General features: G+C 55.1%; 1 protein-coding gene across 5 annotated transcripts in view; it reads left to right on the forward strand.

Moving 5' to 3' along the window:
* LOC135548271 (poly [ADP-ribose] polymerase tankyrase-1) overlaps positions 1-24,153 on the forward strand; it is a 179,774-nt gene that overhangs the window by 152,878 nt on the left and 2,743 nt on the right. For all 5 annotated transcript variants that reach the window (XM_064977694.1, XM_064977696.1, XM_064977695.1 and 2 more), the window contains 10 exons: positions 11,166-11,275; positions 15,083-15,271; positions 16,433-16,685; positions 16,862-16,941; positions 21,230-21,350; positions 21,656-21,753; positions 21,902-21,976; positions 22,131-22,236; positions 22,383-22,569; positions 23,920-24,076. In XM_064977694.1, coding sequence (XP_064833766.1) covers positions 11,166-11,275; positions 15,083-15,271; positions 16,433-16,685; positions 16,862-16,941; positions 21,230-21,350; positions 21,656-21,753; positions 21,902-21,976; positions 22,131-22,236; positions 22,383-22,569; positions 23,920-24,076 — 1,376 coding nt within the window. The remainder of the gene's footprint in view (positions 1-11,165; positions 11,276-15,082; positions 15,272-16,432; positions 16,686-16,861; positions 16,942-21,229; positions 21,351-21,655; positions 21,754-21,901; positions 21,977-22,130; positions 22,237-22,382; positions 22,570-23,919; positions 24,077-24,153) is intronic.

Raw genomic sequence — 24,153 nt, forward strand, 5'->3', positions numbered from 1 at the left:
ACAGCCCCAGCCTGGGACAGTAGGGAATAGGGAACAGCCTCAGCCTGGGACAGTAGGGAATAGGGAACAGCCCCAGCCTGGGACAACAGATGGGTGAAAGGAACTAACAGTAGGAACAGCCCCAGCCTGGGACAGTAGGGAATAGGGAACAGCCACCGCCTGGGACAGTAGGGAATAGGAACAGCTCCAGCCTGGGACAGTAGGGAATAGGGAACAGCCCCAGCCTGGGACAGTAGGGAATAGGGAACAGCCCCAGCCTGGGACAGTAGGGAATAGGGAACAGCCCCAGCCTGGGACAGTAGGGAATAGGGAACAGCCCCAGCCTGGGACAGTAGGGAATAGGGAACAGCCCCAGCCTGGGACAGTAGGGAATAGGGAACAGCCCCAGCCTGGGACAGTAGGGAATAGGGAACAGCCCCAGTCTGGGACAGTAGGGAATAGGGAACAGCCCCAGCCTGGGACAGTAGGGAATAGGGAACAGCCCCAGCCTGGGACAGTAGGGAATAGGGAACAGCCCCAGCCTGGGACAGTAGGGAATAGGGAACAGCCCCAGCCTGGGACAGTAGGGAATAGGGAACAGCCCCAGCCTGGGACAGTAGGGAATAGGGAACAGCCCCAGCCTGGGACAGTAGGGAATAGGGAACAGCCCCAGCCTGGGAAGTAGGAATAGGGAACAGCCCCAGCCTGGGACAGTAGGGAATAGGGAACAGCCCCAGCCTGGGACAGTAGGGAATAGGGAACAGCCCCAGCCTGGGACAGTAGGGAATAGGGAACAGCCCCAGCCTGGGACAGTAGGGAATAGGGAACAGCCCCAGCCTGGGACAGTAGGGAATAGGGAACAGCCCCAGCCTGGGACAGTAGGGAATAGGGAACAGCCCCAGCCTGGGACAGTAGGGAATAGGGAACAGCCCCAGCCTGGGACAGTAGGGAATAGGGAACAGCCCCAGCCTGGGACAGTAGGGAATAGGGAACAGCCCCAGCCTGGGACAGTAGGGAATAGGGAACAGCTCCAGCCTGGGACAGTAGGGAATAGGGAACAGCCCCAGCCTGGGACAGTAGGGAATAGGGAACAGCCCCAGCCTGGGACAGTAGGGAATAGGGAACAGCCCCAGCCTGGGACAGTAGGGAATAGGGAACAGCCCCAGCCTGGGACAGTAGGGAATAGGGAACAGCCCCAGCCTGGGACAGTAGGGAATAGGGAACAGGCCCAGCCTGGGACAGTAGGGAATAGGGAACAGCCCCAGCCTGGGACAGTAGGGAATAGGGAACAGCCCCAGCCTGGGACAGTAGGGAATAGGGAACAGCTCCAGCCTGGGACAGTAGGGAATAGGGAACAGCCCCAGCCTGGGACAGTAGGGAATAGGGAACAGCCCCAGCCTGGGACAGTAGGGAATAGGGAACAGCCCCAGCCTGGGACAGTAGGGAATAGGGAACAGCTCCAGCCTGGGACAGTAGGGAATAGGGAACAGCCCCAGCCTGGGACAGTAGGGAATAGGGAACAGCCCCAGCCTGGGACATTTGGGAATAGGGAACAGCCTCAGCCTGGGACAGTAGGGAATAGGGAACAGCCCCAGCCTGGGACAGTAGGGAATGGGGGACAGCCCCAGCCTGGGACAGTAGGGAATAGGGAACAGCCTCAGCCTGGGACAGTAGGGAATAGGGAACAGCCCCAGCCTGGGACAGTAGGGAGTAGGGAACAGCTCCAGCCTGGGACAGTAGGGAATAGGGAACAGCCCCAGCCTGGGACAGTAGGGAATAGGGAACAGCCCCAGCCTGGGACAGTAGGGAATAGGGAACAGCCCCAGCCTGGGACAGTAGGGAATAGGGAACAGCCCCAGCCTGGGACAATAGGGAATAGGGAACAGCCTCAGCCTGGGACAGTAGGGAATAGGGAACAGCCCCAGCTTGGGACAGTAGGGAATAGGGAACAGCCCCAGCCTGGGACAGTAGGGAATAGGGAACAGCCCCAGCCCGGGACAGTAGGGAATTGGGAACAGCCCCAGCCTGTGACAGTAGGGAATTGGGAACAGCCCCAGCCCGGGACAGTAGGGAATAGGGAACAGCCCCAGCCTGGAACAGTAGGGAATAGGGAACAGCCCCAGCCTGGAACAGTAGGGAATAGGGAACAGCCCCAGCCTGGGACAGTAGGGAATAGGGAACAGCCCCAGCCTGGGACAGTAGGGAATAGGGAACATCCCCAGCCTGGGACAGTAGGGAATAGGGAACAGCCCCAGCCTGGGACAGTAGGGAATAGGGAACAGCCTCAGCCTGGGACAGTAGGGAATAGGGAACAGCCCCAGCCTGGGACAGTAGGGAATTGGGAACAGCCCCAGCCTGTGACAGTAGGGAATTGGGAACAGCCCCAGCCTGGGACAGTAGGGAATAGGGAACAGCCCCAGCCTGGAACAGTAGGGAATAGGGAACAGCCCCAGCCTGGGACAGTAGGGAATAGGGAACAGCCCCAGCCTGGGACAGTAGGGAATAGGGAACAGCCTCAGCCTGGGACAGTAGGGAATAGGGAACAGCCCCAGCCTGGGACAGTAGGGAATAGGGAACAGCCCCAGCCTGGGACAGTAGGGAATAGGGAACAGCCTCAGCCTGGGACAGTAGGGAATAGGGAACAGCCCCAGCCTGGGACAGTAGCCTGGGACAGTAGAATGAAATAGGGAACAGCCTCAGCCTGGGACAGTAGGGAATAGGGAACAGCCCCAGCCTGGGACAGTAGGGAATAGGGGACAGCCCCAGCCTGGGACAGTAGGGAATAGGGAACAGCCCCAGCCTGGGACAGTAGGGAATAGGGAACAGCCTCAGCCTGGGACAGTAGGGAATAGGGAACAGCCCCAGCCTGGGACAGTAGGGAATAGGGAACAGCCCCAGCCTGGGACAGTAGGGAATAGGGAACAGCCCAGCCTGGGACAGTAGGGAATAGGGGGAAGCCCCAGCCTGGGACAGTAGGGAATAGGGAACAGCCTCAGCCTGGGACAGTAGGGAATAGGGAACAGCCCCAGCCTGGGACAGTAGGGAATAGGGAACAGCCCCAGCCTGGGACAGTAGGGAATAGGGAACAGCCTCAGCCTGGGACAGTAGGGAATAGGGAACAGCCCCAGCCTGGGACAGTAGGGAATAGGGAACAGCCCCAGCCTGGGACAGTAGGGAATAGGGAACAGCCTCAGCCTGGGACAGTAGGGAATAGGGAACAGCCCCAGCCTGGGACAGTAGGGAATAGGGAACAGCTCCAGCCTGGGACAGTAGGGAATAGGGAACAGCCCCAGCCTGGGACAGTAGGGAATAGGGAACAGCCCCAGCCTGGGACAGTAGGGAATAGGGAACAGCCTCAGCCTGGGACAGTAGGGAATAGGGAACAGCCCCAGCCTGGGACAGTAGGGAATCGGGAACAGCCCCAGCCTGGGACAGTAGGGAATAGGGAACAGCCCCAGCCTGGGACAGTATGAAATAGGGAACAGCCCCAGCCTGGGACAGTAGGGAATAGGGAACAGCCCCAGCCTGGGACAGTAGGGAATTGGGAACAGCCTCAGCCTGGGACAGTAGGGAATAGGGAACAGCCCCAGCCTGGGACAGTAGGGAATAGGGAACAGCCTCAGCCTGGGACAGTAGAGAATAGGGAACAGCCTCAGCCTGGGACAGTAGAGAATAGGGAACAGCCCCAGCCTGGGACAGTAGGGAATAGGGAACAGCCCCAGCCTGGGACAGTAGGGAATAGGGAACAGCCCCAGCCTGGGACAGTAGGGAATAGGGAACAGCCCCAGCCTGGGACAGTAGGGAATAGGGAACAGCCCCAGCCTGGGACAGTAGGGAATAGGGAACAGCCTCAGCCTGGGACAGTAGGGAATAGGGAACAGCCCCAGCCTGGGACAGTAGGGAATAGGGAACAGCCCCAGCCTGGGACAGTAGGGAATAGGGGACAGCCTCAGCCTGGGACAGTAGGGAATAGGGAACAGCCCCAGCCTGGGACAGTAGGGAATAGGGAACAGCCCCAGCCTGGGACAGTAGGGAATAGGGAACAGCCTCAGCCTGGGACAGTAGGGAATAGGGAACAGCCCCAGCCAGGGACAGTAGGGAATAGGGAACAGCCCCAGCCCGTGACAGTAGGGAATTGGGAACAGCCCCAGCCAGGGACAGTAGGGAATAGGGAACAGCCCCAGCCTGGAACAGTAGGGAATAGGGAACAGCCCCAGCCTGGGACAGTAGGGAATAGGGAACAGCCCCAGCCTGGGACAGTAGGGAATAGGGAACAGCCTCAGCCTGGGACAGTAGGGAATAGGGAACAGCCCCAGCCTGGGACAGTAGGGAATAGGGGACATCCCCAGCCTGGGACAGTAGGGAATAGGGAACAGCCTCAGCCTGGGACAGTAGGGAATAGGGAACAGCCCCAGCCTGGGACAGTATGGAATAGGGAACAGCCTCAGCCTGGGACAGTAGGGAATAGGGAACAGCCCCAGCCTGGGACAGTAGGGAATAGGGGACAGCCCCAGCCTGGGACAGTAGGGAATAGGGAACAGCCTCAGCCTGGGACAGTAGGGAATAGGGAACAGCCCCAGCCTGGGACAGTAGGGAATAGGGAACAGCCCCAGCCTGGGACAGTAGGGAATAGGGAACAGCCTCAGCCTGGGACAGTAGGGAATAGGGAACAGCTCCAGCCTGGGACAGTAGGGAATAGGGAACGGCCCCAGCCTGGGACAGTAGGGAATAGGGAACAGCCTCAGCCTGGGACAGTAGGGAATAGGGAACAGCCCCAGCCTGGGACAGTAGGGAATAGGGAACAGCCTCAGCCTGGGACAGTAGGGAATAGGGAACAGCCTCAGCCTGGGACAGTAGGGAATAGGGAACAGCCCCAGCCTGGGACAGTAGGGAATAGGGAACAGCCCCAGCCTGGGACAGTAGGGAATAGGGAACAGCCTCAGCCTGGGACAGTAGGGAATAGGGAACAGCCCCAGCCTGGGACAGTAGGGAATAGGGAACAGCTCCAGCCTGGGACAGTAGGGAATAGGGAACAGCCCCAGCCTGGGACAGTAGGGAATAGGGAACAGCCCCAGCCTGGGACAGTAGGGAATAGGGAACAGCCCAGCCTGGGACAGTAGGGAATAGGGAACAGCCCCAGCCTGGGACAGTAGGGAATAGGGAACAGCCCCAGCCTGGGACAGTAGGGAATAGGGAACAGCCCCAGCCTGGGACAGTAGGGAATAGGGAACAGCCCCAGCCTGGGACAGTAGGGAGTAGGGAACAGCTCCAGCCTGGGACAGTAGGGAATAGGGAACAGCCCCAGCCTGGGACAGTAGGGAATAGGGAACAGCCTCAGCCTGGGACAGTAGGGAATAGGGAACAGCCCCAGCCTGGGACAGTAGGGAATAGGGAACAGCCTCAGCCTGGGACAGTAGGGAATAGGGAACAGCCCCAGCCTGGGACAGTAGGGAATAGGGAACAGCCTCAGCCTGGGACAGTAGGGAATAGGGAACAGCCCCAGCCTGGGACAGTAGAGAATAGGGAACAGCCCCAGCCTGGGACAGTAGGGAATAGGGAACAGCCCCAGCCTGGGACAGTAGGGAATAGGGAACAGCCCCAGCCTGGGACAGTAGGGAATAGGGAACAGCCCCAGCCTGGGACAGTAGGGAATAGGGAACAGCCCCAGTCTGGACAGTAGAGAATAGGGAACAGCCTCAGCCTGGGACAGTAGGGAATAGGGAACAGCCCCAGCCTGGGACAGTAGGGAATAGGGAACAGCCCCAGCCTGGGACAGTAGGGAATAGGGAACAGCCCCAGCCTGGGACAGTAGAGAATTGGGAACAGCTCCAGCCTGGGACAGTAGGGAATAGGGAACAGCCTCAGCCTGGGACAGTAGAGAATAGGGAACAGCCCCAGTCTGGGACAACAGATGACCTGACACCATGTTTTACTACAATATAAAGAAAAAGATGACAGTGCTCTGTCAACAGCACTAAGTGTATATTATGGGATGTATTAGGTTACTAAATCCAACTTTTTAGATATAATGTTAATAATATGGTAGAGAAGGACCCCACTGAACGATTCAGAACATCAACGATCATATTTGTCCTGGTAAAATGTCTTTTATAACAAAAGGATGAGACGTGAAAGTACGTCACTAAAGAGCGTTTTCACCCAGTCTGGGCAGAGTGGATGGACCCCCTACAGTATGACCTCTCTCGGTGGCAGAGGAGCAGCATAGACTCCCCTCATCTCACACACACACAATCTATTTGTATTGACTTATTTCACCTTTATTTAACTAGGCAAGTCAGTTAAAAACAAATTATTATTTACAATGATTGCCTACCCCGACCAAACCCTCCCCTAACCTCGACGACGCTGGGCCAATTGTGAGCTGCCCTATGGGACTCCCGATCACGGCCGGTTGTGATACAGCCCGGAATCAAACTCGGGTCTGTAGTGACGCCTCTAGCAGTGCCTTAGACCGCTGCGCCACTCAATTTCTACCACAGCTTGTTTTCACAGTTTACCTTCAGACAGCACAGGATAAATGAAGATGGGCTGTATGGTGACTCAGTGGTGGTTCCTGCTTGTATGGCTCCCTGCACAAACTCTCTTTTTTATCCAGACATTTGGAACAACACATAAATAATCATAACATTTAAAACTCTATAAATATGAATACAAAAATAAGACTCATAAATATCAAAAAGAAGTAACACAGACCAATAGAAACTAATTGTAGTATGTAAATACAAATAAAAAAGAGAATCAGATTATTACACTATTACCCTATTGCTAACAGAAAACACAAATACAACTAAATTGCACAAATCCTATATCACACAAATACACAAATAGAATAACACACTTTATAAAGAAGAGAACATGATTATTGCACTTCAAACAAGAAACACACAAGCTAAATTGCACTAGTACTGTACAAAGTTACAGGTGCGCTATTTGATAGATTCAACCGCTCACCCTACCTCGGGCTTCCAGTGGGGAGACCTGAGGTCAATAATGAGTGTTGATTAAACTAAGTCCTGGAGGGGAGAGAAGCAGAGGAGTAATGTGGAGGAGGGGGGTGCAGAGGGGCAGAGAGGAGCGGTGCAGAGGGGCAGAGAGGAGCGGTGCAGAGGGGCAGAGAGGAGAGGTGCAGAGGGGCAGAGAGGAGCGGTGCAGAGGGGCAGAGAGGAGCGGTGCAGAGGGCAGAGAGGAGCGGGGCAGAGAGGGAGCGGGGCAGAGAGGAGCGGGGCAGAGAGGAGCAGGGCAGAGAGGAGCGGGCAAGAGGGAAGCGGGGCAGAGAGGAGCAGGGCAGAGAGGAGCGGCGCAGAAGGGCAGAGAGGAGAGGGGCAGAGAGGAGCGGCGCAGAGGGGCAGAGAGGAGCGGTGCAGAAGGGCAGAGAGGAGCGGGGCAGAGAGGAGCGGGGCAGAGAGGAGCAGGGCAGAGAGGAGCGGCGCAGAGAGGAGCGGGGCAGAGAGGAGCGGGGCAGAGAGGAGCGGCGCAGAAGGGCAGAGAGGAGCGGGGCAGAGAGGAGCGGGGCAGAGAGGAGCGGGGCAGAGAGGAGCGGGGCAGAGAGGAGCAGTGCAGAGGGGCAGAGGGGAGCGGTGCAGAGAGGAGTGGTGCAGAGAGGAGCGGTGCGGAGGGGCAGAGAGGAGCGGTGCGGAGGGGCAGAGGGGAGCGGTGCGGAGGGGCAGAGAGGAGCGGTGCGGAGGGGCAAAGGGGAGCGGTGCGGAGGGGCAGAGGGGAGCGGTGCGGAGGGGCAGAGGGGAGCGGTGCGGAGGGGCAGAGAGGAGCGGTGCAGAGGGGAGCGGTGCGGAGGGGCAGAGGGGAGCGGGGCAGAGGGGAGCGGTGCAGAGAGGAGTGGTGCAGAGGGGCAGAGAGGAGCGGTGCGGAGGGGCAGAGAGGAGCGGTGCGGAGGGGCAGAGGGGAGCGGTGCGGAGGGGCAGAGGGGAGCGGTGCGGAGGGGAGCGGTGCGGAGGGGCAGAGGGGAGCGGTGCAGAGGGGCAGAGAGGAGCGGTGCGGAGGGGCAGAGGGGAGCGGTGCGGAGGGGCAGAGGGGAGCGGGGCAGAGGGGAGCGGTGCAGAGAGGAGTGGTGCAGAGGGGCAGAGAGGAGCGGTGCGGAGGGGCAGAGAGGAGCGGTGCGGAGGGGCAGAGAGGAGCGGTGCGGAGGGGCAGAGGGGAGCGGTGCAGAGGGGCAGAGAGAGGAGCGGTGCGGAGGGGCAGAGAGGGGAGCGGTGCGGAGGGGCAGAGAGGAGCGGTGCGGAGGGGCAGAGGGAGGGCGGTGCGGAGGGGCAGAGGGGAGCGGTGCGGAGGGGCAGAGGGGAGCGGTGCGGAGGGGCAGAGGGGAGCGGTGCGGAGGGGCAGAGAGGAGCGGTGCGGAGGGGCAGAGGGGAGCGGTGCGGAGGGGCAGAGGGGAGCGGGGCAGAGGGGAGCGGTGCAGAGAGGAGCGGTGCAGAGGGGCAGAGAGGAGCGGTGCGGAGGGGCAGAGAGGAGCGGTGCGGAGGGGCAGAGAGGAGCGGTGCGGAGGGGCAGAGAGGAGCGGTGCGGAGGGGCAGAGGGGAGCGGTGCGGAGGGGCAGAGGGGAGCGGGGCAGAGGGGAGCGGTGCAGAGGGGCAGAGAGGAGCGGTGCAGAGGGGCAGAGAGGAGCGGTGCAGAGAGGAGCGGGGCAGAGAGGAGCAGGGCAGAGAGGAGCGGCGCAGAGAGGAGCGGGGCAGAGAGGAGCAGGGCAGAGAGGAGCGGCGCAGAGAGGAGCGGGGCAGAGAGGAGCAGGGCAGAGAGGGGCAGAGAGGAGCGGGGCAGAGAGGAGCAGTGCAGAGGGGAGCGGTGCAGAGAGGAGTGGTGCAGAGGGGCAGAGAGGAGCGGTGCGGAGGGGCAGAGAGGAGCGGTGCGGAGGGGCAGAGGGGAGCGGTGCGGAGGGGCAGAGGAGCGGTGCGGAGGGGCAGAGAGGAGCGGTGCAGGGGAGCGGTGCGGAGGGGCAGAGGGGAGCGGTGCGGAGGGGCAGAGGGGAGCGGTGCAGAGGGGCAGAGAGGAGCGGTGCGGAGGGGGAGAGGGGAGCGGTGGTGCGGAGGGGCAGAGGGGAGCGGTGCAGAGGGGCAGAGAGGAGCGGTGCGGAGGGGCAGAGGGGAGCGGTGCGGAGGGGCAGAGGGGAGCGGTGCGGAGGGGCAGAGGGGAGCGGTGCGGAGGGGCAGAGGGGAGCGGTGCGCAGGGGCAGAGGGGAGCGGTGCGGAGGGGCAGAGGGGAGCGGTGCGGAGGGGCAGAGGGGAGCGGTGCAGAGGGGCAGAGGGGAGCGGTGCGGAGGGGCAGAGGGGAGCGGGGCAGAGGGGAGCGGGGCAGAGGGGAGCGGTGCGGAGGGGCAGAGGGGAGCGGTGCAGAGAGGAGCGGTGCAGAGGGGCAGAGAGGAGCGGTGCGGAGGGGCAGAGAGGAGCGGTGCGGAGGGGCAGAGAGGAGCGGTGCAGAGGGGAGCGGTGCGGAGGGGCAGAGGGCAGCGGTGCAGAGGGGAGCGGTGCAGAGGGGAGCGGTGCAGAGGAGAGCGGTGCAGAGGGGAGCGGGGCAGAGGGGAGCGGGGCAGAGAGGGGCAGAGGGGAGCGGGGCAGAGAGGGGCAGAGGGGAGCGGTGCGGAGGGGCAGAGGGGAGCGGTGCGGAGGGGCAGAGGGGAGCGGTGCAGAGGGGAGCGGTGCAGAGGGGAGCGGTGCAGAGGGGAGCGGTGCAGAGGGGAGCGGGGCAGAGAGGGGCAGAGGGGAGCGGTGCGGAGGGGCAGAGGGGAGCGGTGCAGAGGGGAGCGGTGCAGAGGGGAGCGGTGCAGAGGGGAGCGGTGCGGAGGGGCAGAGGGGAGCGGTGCGGAGGGGCAGAGGGGAGCGGTGCAGAGGGGAGCGGTGCAGAGGGGAGCGGTGCAGAGGGGAGCGGGGCAGAGAGGGCAGAGGGGAGCGGTGCGGAGGGGCAGAGGGAGCGGTGCAGAGAGGAGTGGTGCAGAGGGGCAGAGAGGAGCGGTGCGGAGGGGAGCGGTGCAGAGGGGAGCGGTGCAGAGGGGAGCGGTGCAGAGGGGAGCGGTGCAGAGGGGAGCGGTGCAGAGGGGAGCGGTGCAGAGGGGAGCGGTGCAGAGGGGAGAGGGGCAGAGAGGGGCAGAGGGGAGCGGTGCGGAGGGGCAGAGGGGAGCGGTGCGGAGGGGCAGAGGGGAGAGGGGCAGAGGGGAGCGGTGCAGAGGGGAGCGGTGCAGAGGGGAGCGGTGCAGAGGGGAGCGGGGCAGAGGGGAGCGGGGCAGAGGGGAGCGGGGCAGAGGGGAGCGGTGCAGAGGAGCAGAGGGGAGCGGTGCAGAGGGGCAGAGGGGAGCGGTGCAGAGGGGCAGAGGGGAGCGGTGCAGAGGGGCAGAGAGGAGCGGTGCAGAGGGGCAGAGAGGAGCGGTGCAGAGGGGCAGAGGGGAGCGGTGCAGAGGGGCAGAGAGGAGCGGTGCAGAGGGGCAGAGGGGAGCGGTGCAGAGGGGCAGAGGGGAGCGGTGCAGAGGGGCAGAGGGGAGCGGTGCAGAGGGGAGCGGTGCAGAGGGGCAGAGGGGAGCGGTGCAGAGGGGCAGAGGGGAGCGGTGCAGAGGGGCAGAGGGGAGCGGTGCAGAGGGGCAGAGGGGAGCGGTGCAGAGGGGAGCGGTGCAGAGGGGAGCGGGGCAGAGGGGAGCGGTGCAGAGGGGCAGAGGGGAGCGGTGCAGAGAGGAGCGGTGCAGAGGGGCAGAGAGGAGCGGTGCAGAAGGGCAGAGGGGAGCGGTGCAGAGGGGCAGAGGGGAGCGGTGCAGAGGGGCAGAGGGGAGCGGTGCAGAGGGGCAGAGGGGAGCGGTGCAGAGGGGCAGAGGGGAGCGGTGCAGAGGGGAGCGGTGCAGAGGGGAGCGGTGCAGAGGGGAGAGTGGCAGAGAGAACCCGAGTGGGGCTCAGGGTGGAGAAGAGAGAAGAATAGCAGTGTGCTCACTGTCCAGAGGCCTCATCACACAACGGCAGAACTGTATTTTTTTCTCTATTTCTGCTCAATTTCTTACACAATAAATTACTGCAGTGGCATAGGGTCACTCTATGAAGCTGAGCTTGTTTAAGACCTTGAAAGAATAGTGAAAAGAAAAGAGGGAGAAAGAGGCAGAGAGGGATTGAGATGGAACACCAGCCATATGGTGCCACGCTATATTAACCCATTGTGTGTTTGCTTCCACCCCCCACCAGCTGGCTACAATAACCTGGAGGTAGCAGAATACCTTCTGGAGCATGGAGCTGATGTCAACGCCCAGGACAAGGGGGGTCTCATCCCCCTCCACAACGCTGCCTCTTATGGGGTGAGTAACTCACCTCCTCCCTCTCTTCTCCATCCCATGGAGCCCAACAAGTATTGACTACCTTATTATTTCTAACGCCAGAATAGTTTACTGAGCCAATCAGAGCTCCTCTCTACTCCTGTTCCCCCACATAGCCTCTCTGTGCTTCCTCCTTATGACAAACACAATTTGTTGTCTTCCTGAGTGTGAGGCATTGTGGCGTGTGTGTAAATGGTGTGATGTAGAGGTCCCTCCAAGGCTGAAGGAGCTCATAAAGTTTTCATGTGACACTATGTTTCATAGTTGATTTTGTAAGGAACCCTGGCGTCTCCTAGTGAGGGAGTCTTAGTGGAAACACTGGCTGATATGGAGATGATACTGAGTGGTCACAAAGGAGTTGATAGAGACAGAGCACAGCAGCACTGACAGTAAACACTATCTAGTCTACAGTGAATCAAATAAGTAACTGTTCAAGCCACAACCAAGCCCTCTCCCAACCGAACCAAGCCCTATTCCAACCTAACCAAGCCCTCTCCCAACCTAACCAAGCCCTCTCCCAACCTAACCAAACCCTCTCCCAACCTAACCCAAACGTGCTCCTCCTCCTCTTGCTGCTGCTGACATAACAGTTCTGGGTTCAGTCCAGTGCCCACCCTGCAACCTAACCAAACCCTCTCCCAACCTAACCAAGCCCTCACCCAACCCGACCAAGCTCTCTCCCAACCCGACCAAGCTCTCTACCAACCCGACCAAGCTCTCTCCCAACCCGACCAAGCTCTCTCTCAACCCGACCAAGCTCTCTCCCAACCCGACCAAGCTCTCTCCCAACCCGACCAAGCTCTCTCCCAACCCGACCAAGCTCTCTCCCAACCCGACCAAGCTCTCTCCCAACCCGACCAAGCTCTCTCCCAACCCGACCAAGCTCTCTCCCAACCCGACCAAGCTCTCTCCCAACCCGACCAAGCTCTCTCCCAACCCGACCAAGCTCTCTCCCAACCCGACCAAGCTCTCTCCCAACCCGACCAAGCTCTCTCCCAACCCGACCATGCCCTCTCCCAACCCGACCAAGCCCTCTCCCGTCCAAGCCCTCTCCCGTCCAAGCCCTCTCCCAACCCGACCAAGCTCTCTCCCAACCCGACCAAGCTCTCTCCCAACCCGACCAAGCTCTCTCCCAACCCGACCAAGCTCTCTCCCAACCCGACCAAGCTCTCTCCCAACCCGACCAAGCTCTCTCCCAACCCGACCAAGCCCTCTCCCAACCCGTCCAAGCCCTCTCCCGTCCAAGCCCTCTCCCAACCCGACCAAACCCTCTCCCAACCCGACCAAGCCCTCACCCAACCCGACCAAGCTCTCTCCCAACCCGACCAAGCTCTCTCCCAACCCGACCAAGCTCTCTCTCAACCCGACCAAGCTCTCTCCCAACCCGACCAAGCTCTCTCCCAACCCGACCAAGCTCTCTCCCAACCCGACCAAGCTCTCTCCCAACCCGACCAAGCCCTCTCCCAACCCGACCAAGCCCTCTCCCAACCCGACCAAGCTCTCTCCCAACCCGACCAAGCTCTCTCCCAACCCGACCAAGCTCTCTCCCAACCCGACCAAGCCCTCTCCCAACCCGACCAAGCCCTCTCCCGTCCAAGCCCTCTCCCAACCCAACCAAACCCTCTCCCAACCCGACCAAGCCCTCTCCCAACCCGACCAAGCCCTCTCCCAACCCGACCAAGCCCTCTCCCGTCCAAGCCCTCTCCCAACCCGACCAAGCTCTCTCCCAACCCGACCAAGCTCTCTCCCAACCCGACCAAGCTCTCTCCCAACCCGACCAAGCTCTCTCCCAACCCGACCAAGCTCTCTCCCAACCCGACCAAGCTCTCTCCCAACCCGACCAAGCTCCCTCCCAACCCGACCAAGCTCTCTCCCAACCCGACCAAGCTCTCTCCCAACCCGACCAAGCTCTCTCCCAACCCGACCAAGCCCTCTCCCAACCCGACCAAGCCCTCTCCCGTCCAAGCCCTCTCCCGTCCAAGCTCTCTCCCAACCCGACCAAGCTCTCTCCCAACCCGACCAAGCTCTCTCCCAACCCGACCAAGCTCTCTCCCAACCCGACCAAGCTCTCTCCCAACCCGACCAAGCTCTCTCCCAACCCGACCAAGCTCTCTCCCAACCCGACCAAGCCCTCTCCCGTCCAAGCCCTCTCCCAACCCGACCAAGCCCAATCCCAACCCGACCAAGCCCTCTCCCGTCCAAGCCCTCTCCCAACCCGACCAAGCCCTCTCCCAACCCGACCAAGCTCTCTCCCAACCCGACCAAGCTCTCTCACAACCCGACCAAGCTCTCTCCCAACCCGACCAAGCTCTCTCCCAACCCGACCAAGCTCTCTCCCAACCCGACCAAGCTCTCTCCCAACCCGACCAAGCCCTCTCCCAACCCGACCAAGCCCTCTCCCAACCCGACCAAGCCCTCTCCCAACCCGACCAAGCCCTCTCCCAACCCGACCAAGCCCTCTCCCAACCCGACCAAGCCCTCTCCCAACCCGACCAAGCCCTCTCCCAACCCGACCAAACTCTCTCCCAACCCGACCAAGCCCTCTCCCAACCCGACCAAACTCTCCCAATCAAACCCTCTCCCAACATAAATGAAACACAATCTCAGGGACAGTTCTGACCATTGAGACAACACAGATGGGAAACTGGGCCATTTGTTAAGCTAATAAGCAGCAGGAATGGCCGTTGTTTGTTTTGTTTATGCCATTGTTTAGTCCAGCAGTAGTGTGTGGCCCCTGGGGGCATGATTAGTCCCAAACAGGAATCTCAGAGCAGGTTGCTGCTGACATAACAGTCCTGGGTTCAGTCCAGCGCCCACCCTGCTGCCCCTTGGCATGGTTCCTGCTGCTCCTCCTCCTCTTGCTGCTGACATAACAGTCCTGGGTTCAGTCCAGCGCCCACCCTGCTGCCCCTTGGCATGGTTCCTGCTGCTCCTCCTCTTGCTGCTGACATAACAGTCCTGGGTTCAGTCCAGCGCCCACCCTGCTGCCCCTTGGCATGGTTCCTGCTGCTCCTCCTCTTGCTGCTGACATAACAGTCCTGCGTTCAGTCCAGCGCCCACCCTGCTGCCCCTTGGCATGGTTCCTGCTGCTCCTCCTCCTCTTGCTGCTGACATAACAGTCCTGGGTTCAGTCCAGTGCCCACACTGCCTTACCATCTGTATTCCGTAGGGTCCCTGTGAGTGGTGATGAATGTCATTGTGCTCGGCTCATTACAACATAGTGTGTTGGAGGAGTGCGGAGCACAGAGGCCAGTCTGGCTAGCAGGCTGAGTGGGCCACGTCCAGCAGGCTGAGTGGGCCACGTCCAGCAGGCTGAGTGGGCCACGTCCAGCAGGCTGAGTGGGCCACGTCCAGCCGGCTGAGTGGGCCACGTCCAGCAGGCTGAGTGGGCCACGTCCAGCAGGCTGAGTGGGCCACGTCCAGCAGGCTGAGTGGGCCACGTCCAGAAGGCTAGCTCAGTGAATTGTGACTTCTGAGAATGAGTCAGAGCAAAGTATATTGCTGTGATCTTAAAACACATAAACACTTTCTGTAGAAACAAAATGCACTATAGTTGTCAGAATGAGGGTTGATATGGAGGGTTGATATGGAGGGTTGATATGGAGGGTTGATATGGAGGGTTGATATGGAGGGTTGATATGGAGGGTTGATATGGAGGAATGATATGGAGGAATGATATGGAGGGATGTGTAAATTCTATGATTCTATAGAACTCTTCAGTTCATTGAATGACACATTTTTCATTCATACGTTCAGATTTAGCCTAACACGTTCCTGTTTCTCCCTCAGCATGTGGATATAGCTGCTCTCCTGATCAAGTACAACACGTGTGTGAACGCTACAGATAAGTGGGCCTTCACCCCGCTCCACGAGGCGGCTCAGAAAGGCCGGACCCAGCTATGTGCTCTGCTACTGGCCCACGGAGCTGACCCAAGCATGAAGAACCAGGAGGGACAGGCGCCACTGGACCTGGCTACGGTATACACACACACAGATATACACACACACACAGATATACACACACACACACACAGATATACACACACACAGATATACACACACACAGATATACACACACACAGATATACACACACACAGATATACACACACACAGATATACACACACACAGATATACACACACACAGATATACACACACACACAGATATACACACACACAGATATACACACACACAGATATACACACACACAGATATACACACACACAGATATACACACACACAGATATACACACACACAGATATACACACACAAATATACACACACACAAATATACACACACAGATATACACACACACACAGATATACACACACACACAGATATACACACACACAGATATACACACACACAGATATACACACACACAGATATACACACACACACAGATATACACACACACACAGATATACACACACACACAGATATACACACACACAGATATACACACACACAGATATACACACACACAAATATACACACACACAGATATACACACACACAGATATACACACACACAAATATACACACACAGATATACACACACACACGGATGTACACACACACACGGATGTACACACACACGGATGTACACGGATGCACACACACACATTTGTAATTACCTCAGGGAATGACCTCACTCTGCCATGTAATACTGTAATACACAACCGTTTGTTATGAGGTCCTCACTGATTTTAACCATGTTCTGATTATCAGAAACTTCGGCGATTGACCTTCCTTCTGATTAATGAGCTGCAGTGCATTCGGAAAATATGTATTACATTACAGCCTTATTCTAAAATGTATTTAAAAAAAATACATGAATCAATCTATACACTGTACCCCATAATGACGAAGCAAAAACATACGTATTCAGACCCTTTACTCAATACATCTCCACAGAATATCTCTGAAGCTCTAGGAAGCCTTGGTGGTTCCAAACTTCTTCCATTTAAGATTGATGGAGGCCACTGGGTTCTTGGGGACCTTCAATGATGCAGACATTTTTTGGTACCCTTCCCCAGATCTGTGCCTCGACACAGTCCTGTCTCGGAGCTCTACAGATAATTCATTCGACCTCATGGCTTGGTTTTTTTCTTTTTCTTGTCTCCTCTGTCTCAGGCTGATGACATCAGAGCGCTGCTGATAGATGCCATGCCTCCAGACGCCCTGCCCAGCTGCTTCAAGCCTCAGGCCACGGTGGTCAGCGCCTCAGTGGTCAGTACAGCGGTCATCTCTCCAGCCTCCACGCCCTCCTGCTTGTCTGCAGCCAGCAGCATAGACAACCTGGCTGGGTCCCTCAGCGAGCTCACTGTGGCTGGAGCCACTGGGCCTGTAGATGGAGCCACCGGCTCCGACAGGAAGGACAAAGAGAGTACGTAAACCCTCCGACTTTTATATACAGTATATTATAATATTATACCACTTTGTCAAGCCAAGGATGGACATTTTTATTTGACATCAACAATGATTAAAATGACCCCGCATCATCCTCTTATACATATGAGAAACAGTTTTGTCTCACGGTATGTTCTGTGTTTCATTCAACAGCTGTTGTAGACATGAACATCAGCCAGTTCCTGAAGAGCTTGGGGTTGGAGCACCTGCGTGACATCTTCCAGAGGGAACAGGTAAATGCACGTATCCTTGTGGTCCCTGTACGAGCCAATCACTTTCGTGTTTACTGTTGCCCAATCATACACCTCTTGTCACTCACGCCACAAACGTAAAAAGCTCAACTCTCAATCGACCTGTCATCCATGCTTCTCTGTCTGCAGCTGGTCTTTTTACTGGAGCTTTCCACAGGCAGTCAGTAGTATTGACTGCCTGCTTCATCCATAGAAACAGATCAGACTTTACCATGCTGCATGGCCAGACACTGAAATGACCCTCATCCTGTAGAGTAGACTGCCCCCACTCTTCTCTATCACCTGCTCTTCCTTTCCCTTCCTCCCTCCCTCCCCTCTCTGCATGTACCTGCAGCAGCTCCAAGTGCCCTGTATCTCCTTGTCTCCAGCAGGATAGTTTAGGCCGACCTCTTCATCCCACTGCTGATTGGTTTTAGGGGGAATGTTGGGTTCCACGCAGAGCGTTGAGAGTGTGTGGAGTTCCATGCCAGGTGAAAACAGGCTGGGGACACAGTAGGGATGCTGGGACGGAGAGGGCTTTCATTTTCACATAGATGAGCAGATGAATCCCTACAGTGGGGAGCAGAGGGAGGAGGTCTGGAGAGCGGAAAAAATCAGACAGGTTTCTTTTCCTGATTGTTTAGACCGGGTCAATAGTTTGAGGCTCTTTGAGATAGCCAAGGATGAGGCTCTTTGGGTTTGTGAGAGAGAGATAACTCAGGGGATATTTGCTCAGTGAATAAAAACATCAAGGGTCCTCCATATACAGTCACTAACACACCCCACACTCACACCACGGCCTCTACATACAGTCTCAACGTTATACTCTATATGCGATTGTGTGAGTGTTTGTTTATTTGTCTATATCTGAAGGTTTGTGTGTGGACTGGATGATGATGATGATGATGCATGCTGCTGTGAAAAAGGATTCTCCAGTGTTGTTGATCAGTGAACATGCAGTTTAGTAGTGAGTCACCCATTTAAATCCCTCTCTTCCCCCCCATCGTCTTCTCCTCCACATGCTAAGTTTATCCCCTCAGTGGGTGGAGAGATTTTAAACAACTGGCCGGATGACTGAGGGTGGCCGAGAGAGAGCTCTGAACCTGACTCGTGTCTTGGTACAATGGGTCATGGTAGGCTTTTAAAAAGGGATAGAAGAAGGGCCCCAGCGACAAGGGTTGGAAACTTTCCGGTAAATTTCCAGAATTTTTCCAGAAATTTTCTATGGGATGTTAAGGCCGTGAATTTTGGGAATTTTGCTTAAATTCATCAAAAAGGATAGCTTATAACAGTAAACCTTTTTTTTGTGGGATACACAAGGCAATTCTAGGTCTTGTGGCATATTTTGGTTAAACTATCCCCAATTCAATGGAATCGCAACCCTCTGCATGCACAGTGCATTCTTCCATCACATCTACAGCTGATTCTCAAGATCTTGCGCACTAATGAGATGCTATTGAGCCGACACTACTACACTGTCTGAGCAAAGGACTACATGCTTTCTAGTAAGTTTTGATTGCAATAATGGGTGGGGTGAATACATTTTATATGACATACATGTTTTTTTTTGTTAAATAATAGCCTATAACAAAGTGTGTTTAAATAATTTCTAACTTGTTAACAATTTCTGCTGGTTAGTTTGTGCTACCATGTGGGGTTTAGCTTGCTTGAGCCTGCTAACTGAGGAATGTTAATTCACCTGTTTCCATGCGTGTTTAATTTTAAAACATGCATCTTATAAAGGAGTTGTTTAATCAAACTGCTTAACTATTTATCTGAACATGGAATTGTATTTGTTTTTTTACATTTTTCTAATCTTTACAGGAAAATGCCACGGGCACTGTCTGATGTGTGGAGACATTTCACTGCAGCTAATGGAGAAGGAAAAGCTGTGTACATTTGCAAATACGGTGCCAAATCATATGTGAAGAATGCAACAAAGATGCAGAATCATCTGGCCAAGTGCATAAAGTTCCCTCAGCGTTCACAACAAGCAACCTGACAAAAGTCCCTCTTCTTCTGTTCTAGGTGAACTTGATGAATCAAACACCTTATCAATAGCAACAGCTCATGGTCCTCCTGGAATCAGAAGTTTTTTTGACTGAATGGAGGAACGTAGTCAGAGAAATTCTGATGAATGTCTTGCTCGAGCTGTGTATGCAACTGGTTTATCTCTGATGCTCACAGGCAATGTGTATTGGAAGAGATTACTGAATTTTCTTCACCCAGCATACACCCCTCCAACCAGACATGCTTTATCTACTAATTTGCTGGATGCAGATTTCAAGTGAAGGTCAAGCAAATCATAGAGAAAGCAGACTGTATTGCAATCATCTCTGATGGGTGGTCGAATGTTTGTGGGCAAGGAATAATTAACTACATCTCCACCCCTCAACCAGTATTCTACAAGAACATAGACACAAGGGATAACAGACATACAAGTTCTCTACATTGCAGATGAGCTGAAGGCCGTCATCAATGACCTTGGACCACAGAAGGTATTTGCACTGGTGACAGACAATGCTGTGAACATGAAGGCTGCTTGGTCTAAAGTGGAGGACTCCTACTCTCACATCACACCCATTGGCTGTGCTGCTCATACATTGAATCTGCTCCTCAAGGACATCATGGCACTGAAAACAATGGATACACTCAATGGATACAAGAGAGCCAGGGAAATGGTTAGGTATGTGAAGGGTCATCAAGTTGTAGTAGCAATCTACCTCGCCAAGAAAAGTGAGAAGAATAAGAGCACCACATTGAAACTGCCCACCCGTTGGGGTGGTGTTGTCATCATGTTTGACAGTCGCCTGAAGGGGAAGGGGTCTCTCCAAGAAATGGCCATGTCACAGACTGCCCCATCAAGAGGATCCTTCTGGATGTATTTTGGGAGAGCGTGGTAAGCAGCCTGAAACTCCTGAAACCTTTAGCAGTAACTATTGCAAGGTTTGAGGGAGTCAAAGCCATCCTGTCTGATTTTCAGACCTTGCTTGCAGATGTCAGAGAACAAATCAGTACTGCCCTGCCCACTTCACTGTTGCTCCAAGCAGAGGAAACTGCAGTTCTGAAATACATCAAAAAGCGTTAAGACTTCAGCCTGAAGCCCATACATGCCGCAGCGTACATGTTGGACCCCAAGTATGCTGGCAAGAGCATCCTGTCTGGTGCAGAGATCAACAAGGCCTATGGTGTCATCACTACTGTGTCTCGCCACTTTGGCCTGGATGGGGGCAAGGTTCTTGGCAGTCTGGCGAAGTACACTTCCAAGCAAGGGCTTTGGGATGGAGATGCAATATGGCAATCGTGCCAACATATCTCATCAGCCACCTGCTAGAAGGGACTTTCCCCTGTTGCCGCCATCATCCTCCAAATCCCACCAACATCAGCCGTGTCAGAGCGCAACTGGTCCTTGTTTGGGAACACGCACACCAAAGCACGCAACAGGCTGACCAATACAAAGGTTGAAAAATTGGTGGCCATCCGGGCAAATTTGAGGCTTTTTGAGTCTGACAATGAGCCATCCTCAACAAAGTTGGAAAGTGACAGTGAAGATGAGGCTTCAGAGTCTGATGTTCAAGAGGTGGACATTGAGGAGGCCCAGGGAGAAGACATAGAAGCCTGAGAGGAAGACAACCAAAGCTTTAGTTTCTAGACAATCATTTTACATATGATGCGATGGATCATTGGGGATCATTCAATATTCCCTTTCTTTTGTTGTTCAGTGAAATCATCCCATGTGAAGAGTCAACTCATTTAATTAGAGTTCAATTCGTAACTAAATTGTTTTTAAAATTTCTATTGGAAGGATATAGTCATTAGCAATTATGTCTACTTATTATAAGGTACAATGTTTGTTTCTGTCTCCATATGATATGGTAAATTTATCCAATGCAAGAAATATCGACATTTAAATGGTATTAATATTAATTTGCATATATTCCCGTTAATTCCCTCTGAAAGTTTCCACCCCAGAATATTCAGCCAAAATGTGCAACCCTACCAGCGACTACAATTTAATAAGAGATGAGAGAGAAATTAAAATGAAAAATAAATCCAAAATAGACATTTTTAATGGAATTTTAAGTGTTCTGATTTGTCATTCCAAATGTCACATTAGCAGTAGACGGTGACTTGCTGTTCTCTGCACTGTTAGTGTCCCTTGGTTCTAATGATATTATGATTGGATGTGTTTGGACAGTCCGACTCCTCCCCCAATCTGATTGGCTATGTTTAGAGCAGGCTGTCCCCTGCCCCTCCTCTGGTTGGCTGAATGTGCTCTGTTTCCATGTAGATTTCACTGGATGTCCTGGCTGATATGGGCCACGAGGAGCTGAAAGATATTGGGATCAATGCCTACGGTCACCGCCACAAACTCGTCAAAGGCGTGGAGAGACTCCTGAGAGGACAGCAAGGTCAGAGAGCCAGAGCTCAGCCAAGATTCTGCATGCTGGATCACATCCATATTCCATTCGTCTTATTCCTTATTGATTTATTATTTAAGCACTTTCTTATAAAACTGCCTTATTGGCCCTACTGGCTGAAGAGATTTGAATGTTTTTCAGGACTGTTTAACCGCTTATGAAACAACAGTTGACACTGCTGCTAACTCATACCTGATGTCGCTCATCACAACCTCCTACTTATAGAACATTGCCTGTTAGCGCTGTTACCGTGGTTTCTCATTTGTTGTTATTGTGTTATTGTCTCTCTGCTGCAGGTGCTAATCCGTACCTGACGTTCCACTGTGCCAGTCAGGGTACGGTGCTCATAGACCTGGCCACGGACGATAAGGAGTTCCAGTCTGTAGAAGAGGAAGTATGTACTCTACATCATTATCTGTTTCTACAATGGAAACAATGTTGATCCACTGATGGGGCCAGTAGATGTTTGTCTTCAGACTGATGTAGGTGCCCTGTGCAGTACTCTCCTCTTTCTGACCCTAGCTGTGTGTATCTGCTTGCAGTTGCAAAGTACGATCCGAGAGCACCGGGACGGGGGCAACGCAGGTGGGGTCTTCAGCAGGTACAACATTCTAAAGGTGAGTCATAGGCACCTGGAGAGGAGACAACCTTCCAAAATACCTTTTTTGTCCTCAACAAACACCACTCTGTGAAAGATTTTAGTATATAGGTCATTCTGTTGTCTCTGTATCTGTGAATGAGTCTGACTGTGTGTGGTCTGTCTGTCTGTAGATCCAGAAGGTGGTGAATAAGAAGTTGAGGGAGAGATACTCACACAGACAGAAAGAGATCGCTGATGAAAACCACAACCATCACAACGAACGCATGCTCTTCCACGGTAAGATGCCAGTACCTCTGCAGGCTTACCTGTCAATTCTGGTGAAGAATCACAGTGGGTTCTCTGTTATAACATCTATGCTGAATGAGAGTTGATTTTGATTTTCCTCTTCTCTTTCCTCCCCTTCTCTTCCTCTCCTCTGTCAGGTTCTCCATTCATCAACGCTATCATCCATAAGGGCTTTGACGAGCGGCATGCCTACATCGGAGGCATGTTCGGAGCGGGCATCTATTTTGCAGAGAACTCCTCCAAGAGTAACCAGTACGTGTACGGGATAGGAGGGGGAACAGGCTGCCCCCCTCACAAAGACCGTTCCTGCTACCTCTGCCACAGGTCAGATTCACTCCAGACGTTCATAAATAATATGTGTGATGTATGCTGGTGTTATAATCTGTGTGGTGGCGTTGTGTATTGCAACATTTAAGTCATTTAGCAGACGCTCTTATCCAGAGCGACTTACAAATTGGTGAATTCACCTTCTGACATCCAGTGGAACAGCCACTTTACAATAGTGCATCTAAATCATTTAAGGGGGGGGTGAGAAGGATTACTTATCCTATCCTAGGTATTCCTTGAAGAGGTGGGGTTTCAGGTGTCTCCGGAAGGTGGTGATTGACTCCGCTGTCCTGGCGTCGTGAGGGAGTTTGTTCCACCATTGGGGGGCCAGAGCAGCGAACAGTTTTGACTGGGCTGAGCGGGAACTGTACTTCCTCAGTGGTAGGGAGGCGAGCAGGCCAGAGGTGGATGAACGCAGTGCCCTTGTTTGGGTGTAGGGCCTGATCAGAGCCTGGAGGTACTGCGGTGCCGTTCCCCTCACAGCTCCGTAGGCAAGCACCATGGTCTTGTAGCGGATGCGAGCTTCAACTGGAAGCCAGTGGAGAGAGCGGAGGAGCGGGGTGACGTGAGAGAACTTGGGAAGGTTGAACACCAGACGGGCTGCGGCGTTCTGGATGAGTTGTAGGGGTTCAATGGCACAGGCAGGGAGCCCAGCCAACAGCGAGTTGCAGTAATCCAGACGGGAGATGACAAGTGCCTGGATTAGGACCTGCGCCGCTTCCTGTGTGAGGCAGGGTCGTACTCTGCGGATGTTGTAGAGCATGAACCTACAGGAACGGGCCACCGCCATGATGTTGGTTGAGAACGACAGGGTGTTGTCCAGGATCACGCCAAGGTTCTTAGCGCTCTGGGAGGAGGACACAATGGAGTTGTCAACCGTGATGGCGAGATCATGGAACGGGCAGTCCTTCCCCGGGAGGAAGAGCAGCTCCGTCTTGCCGAGGTTCAGCTTGAGGTGGTGATCCGTCATCCACACTGATATGTCTGCCAGACATGCAGAGATGCGATTCGCCACCTGGTCATCAGAAGGGGGAAAGGAGAAGATTAATTGTGTGTCGTCTGCATAGCAATGATAGGAGAGACCATGTGAGGTTATGACAGAGCCAAGTGACTTGGTGTATAGCGAGAATAGGAGAGGGCCTAGAACAGAGCCCTGGGGGACACCAGTGGTGAGAGCGCGTGGCGAGGAGACAGATTCTCGCCACGCCACCTGGTAGGAGCAAGCCGTTGTATGTGGTGTTCTGATGTGTGTATTATGAATGAATTCAAGTTGCGTGTAGTATTCTGATGTGTGTTACTAGGTTGTTTATTACAGGTGTGTGTGTGTTGGGTTGTTGTGTGTTGCAGGCAGATGTTGTTCTGCAGAGTGACCCTGGGCAAGTCTTTCCTCCAGTTCAGTGCCATGAAGATGGCCCACGCCCCCCCTGGACACCACTCAGTAATCGGCCGGCCCAGCGTCAACGGACTGGCTTACGCAGAATATGTCATCTACAGAGGAGAACAGGTCAGTCTAAAGGCCTCAGCATGCTTCAGTTCAGCTGGCGCTTAGCCAGCAAAACAACTGTTTGTCCATATTGAGAT

Source organism: Oncorhynchus masou, chromosome 11 (assembly GCF_036934945.1).
Source record: "Oncorhynchus masou masou isolate Uvic2021 chromosome 11, UVic_Omas_1.1, whole genome shotgun sequence".
NCBI lineage: Eukaryota > Metazoa > Chordata > Actinopteri > Salmoniformes > Salmonidae > Oncorhynchus > Oncorhynchus masou.